General features: G+C 58.5%; 1 protein-coding gene across 1 annotated transcript; it reads right to left on the reverse strand.

Annotated features, from left to right (window-relative positions):
- Positions 1-271: 271 nt before the first annotated feature.
- LOC125512750 (pathogenesis-related protein PRB1-3-like) lies at positions 272-1,256 on the reverse strand. Its single transcript, XM_048677842.1, has one exon. It carries the CDS (start codon positions 1,175-1,177, stop codon positions 536-538), a length of 642 nt encoding a protein of 213 aa, XP_048533799.1. The 5' UTR covers positions 1,178-1,256; the 3' UTR covers positions 272-535.
- Positions 1,257-1,459: the final 203 nt, after the last annotated feature.

Here is a 1,459-nt window from a genome sequence, read left to right on the forward strand (position 1 = left end):
AATATCCGCAATGAAGATTACAAGGCCAATCCTTGCTTCACTCAGTCAACTTCTGCCTATGGCAACACTTTGCCATTCTGTAATGTTCAGTTATGTTACAGTTGAAATCAGTTCTCTATCTAAGTTGAGAGTCTAAACAAGCAATGAAGATTACAAAGCCAATCTTCACTCAACTTCTGATTATGGCAACATTTGCCATTCTGTAATGTTCAGTTATGCTACAGTTTAAATCAGTTCCCTCCTGCCACCTGCAGATTACGACGACTTCCAATTCAGTGATCCAAGTCTAAAAATTTCAGCTCATTCAGTCACAGCAATTACGTTGAGTTACGTACATCCATCTCTATTTGTCACACTCAATTCAGTCACGACGGTGACACTATCATTATCTGCTCTCAAATTGGAGTAGTTTACAATATGCTCCTAGAGTCTCGACAGGAACAACACTGCCATGACAGACAGCGCCGAGGCCAGTGTCATATGGCAGTAGTATATGCTCCTAGAATGTCGCGCCGCAGCTCGCCGGCGGGCCGGGTCAGTAGGGCCGCTCCCCGACGACGTTCCCCGGCGGGTAGTAGTTGCAGGTGATGAAGACGCCGCCGTCGTCGCAGACGACGCGCGCGCAGCCGACGTAGGCGGTGCGGCGCCACACGATCTGCGTGTAGTGGCCGCACTCCCGGCCGGGCGCGCACGCGTTGGCGGCGTACGAGTAGTCCACGCCCTCCGCCGCCCAGTCCTTGACGGCGTCCCCGGGCCGCCACGCCGCGCCGGCGCCGCCCCAGAAGATGTTCTCGCCCAGCGCGAACTGGCCCTCCGGGAACGAGTGCCGCAGCGCGCAGTCCGCCCGGCGCTGCGACGCCCACGACCGCGCGTACGACTCCAGCCGCGGCGACCACGCCAGCGGCAGCTCCCACCGCGCCATCCGCACCGCGTTGTGGTAGTAGAGGAACTCCGCCGCCTCCGCCCACGCGCCGAGGCCGCCCAGCGCCGCGCCGGCCGCGGCGCCGTCTCCCCCGCCGTCGCAGTCCGCGCACCGCGCTGCCGAGGCGTTGTACACCGTCGCGTTGTACTTGTGGTGGGCTCCCGGCGCCGGCGCCGTGGCATGTGCTCCCCGGAGTAGTAGGCAAAGGCAATGGATGTGGAGGCTGGAGACGAGCAGAGCGGCGAGAGGCTTCATGGTTTCTCACTCCCCCTGATTCTCCAGAGTAGTGGTCAGTGGAGTGTGGGTGCGTTCTGGAGCAGAGCTGGGATTGGATGAAGCGACCCAAAAATATATGTACTGCGAGCTCACAGACACAGAGCAACAGGCGATTCGTTTGTCTTTTGCATTGGGCGCGCGCCCGTGACCGTGAGAGCGGCGGCCGCTTGATAATTGCATTTCATCAAGCTGGGTTGTGTCATGAGCACTGCTACATGAACGACATTTACCCGACGATACATGCACGACATGCATATCAGG

Source organism: Triticum urartu, chromosome 6 (genome assembly GCF_003073215.2).
Source record: "Triticum urartu cultivar G1812 chromosome 6, Tu2.1, whole genome shotgun sequence".
NCBI classification, from domain to species: domain Eukaryota; kingdom Viridiplantae; phylum Streptophyta; class Magnoliopsida; order Poales; family Poaceae; genus Triticum; species Triticum urartu.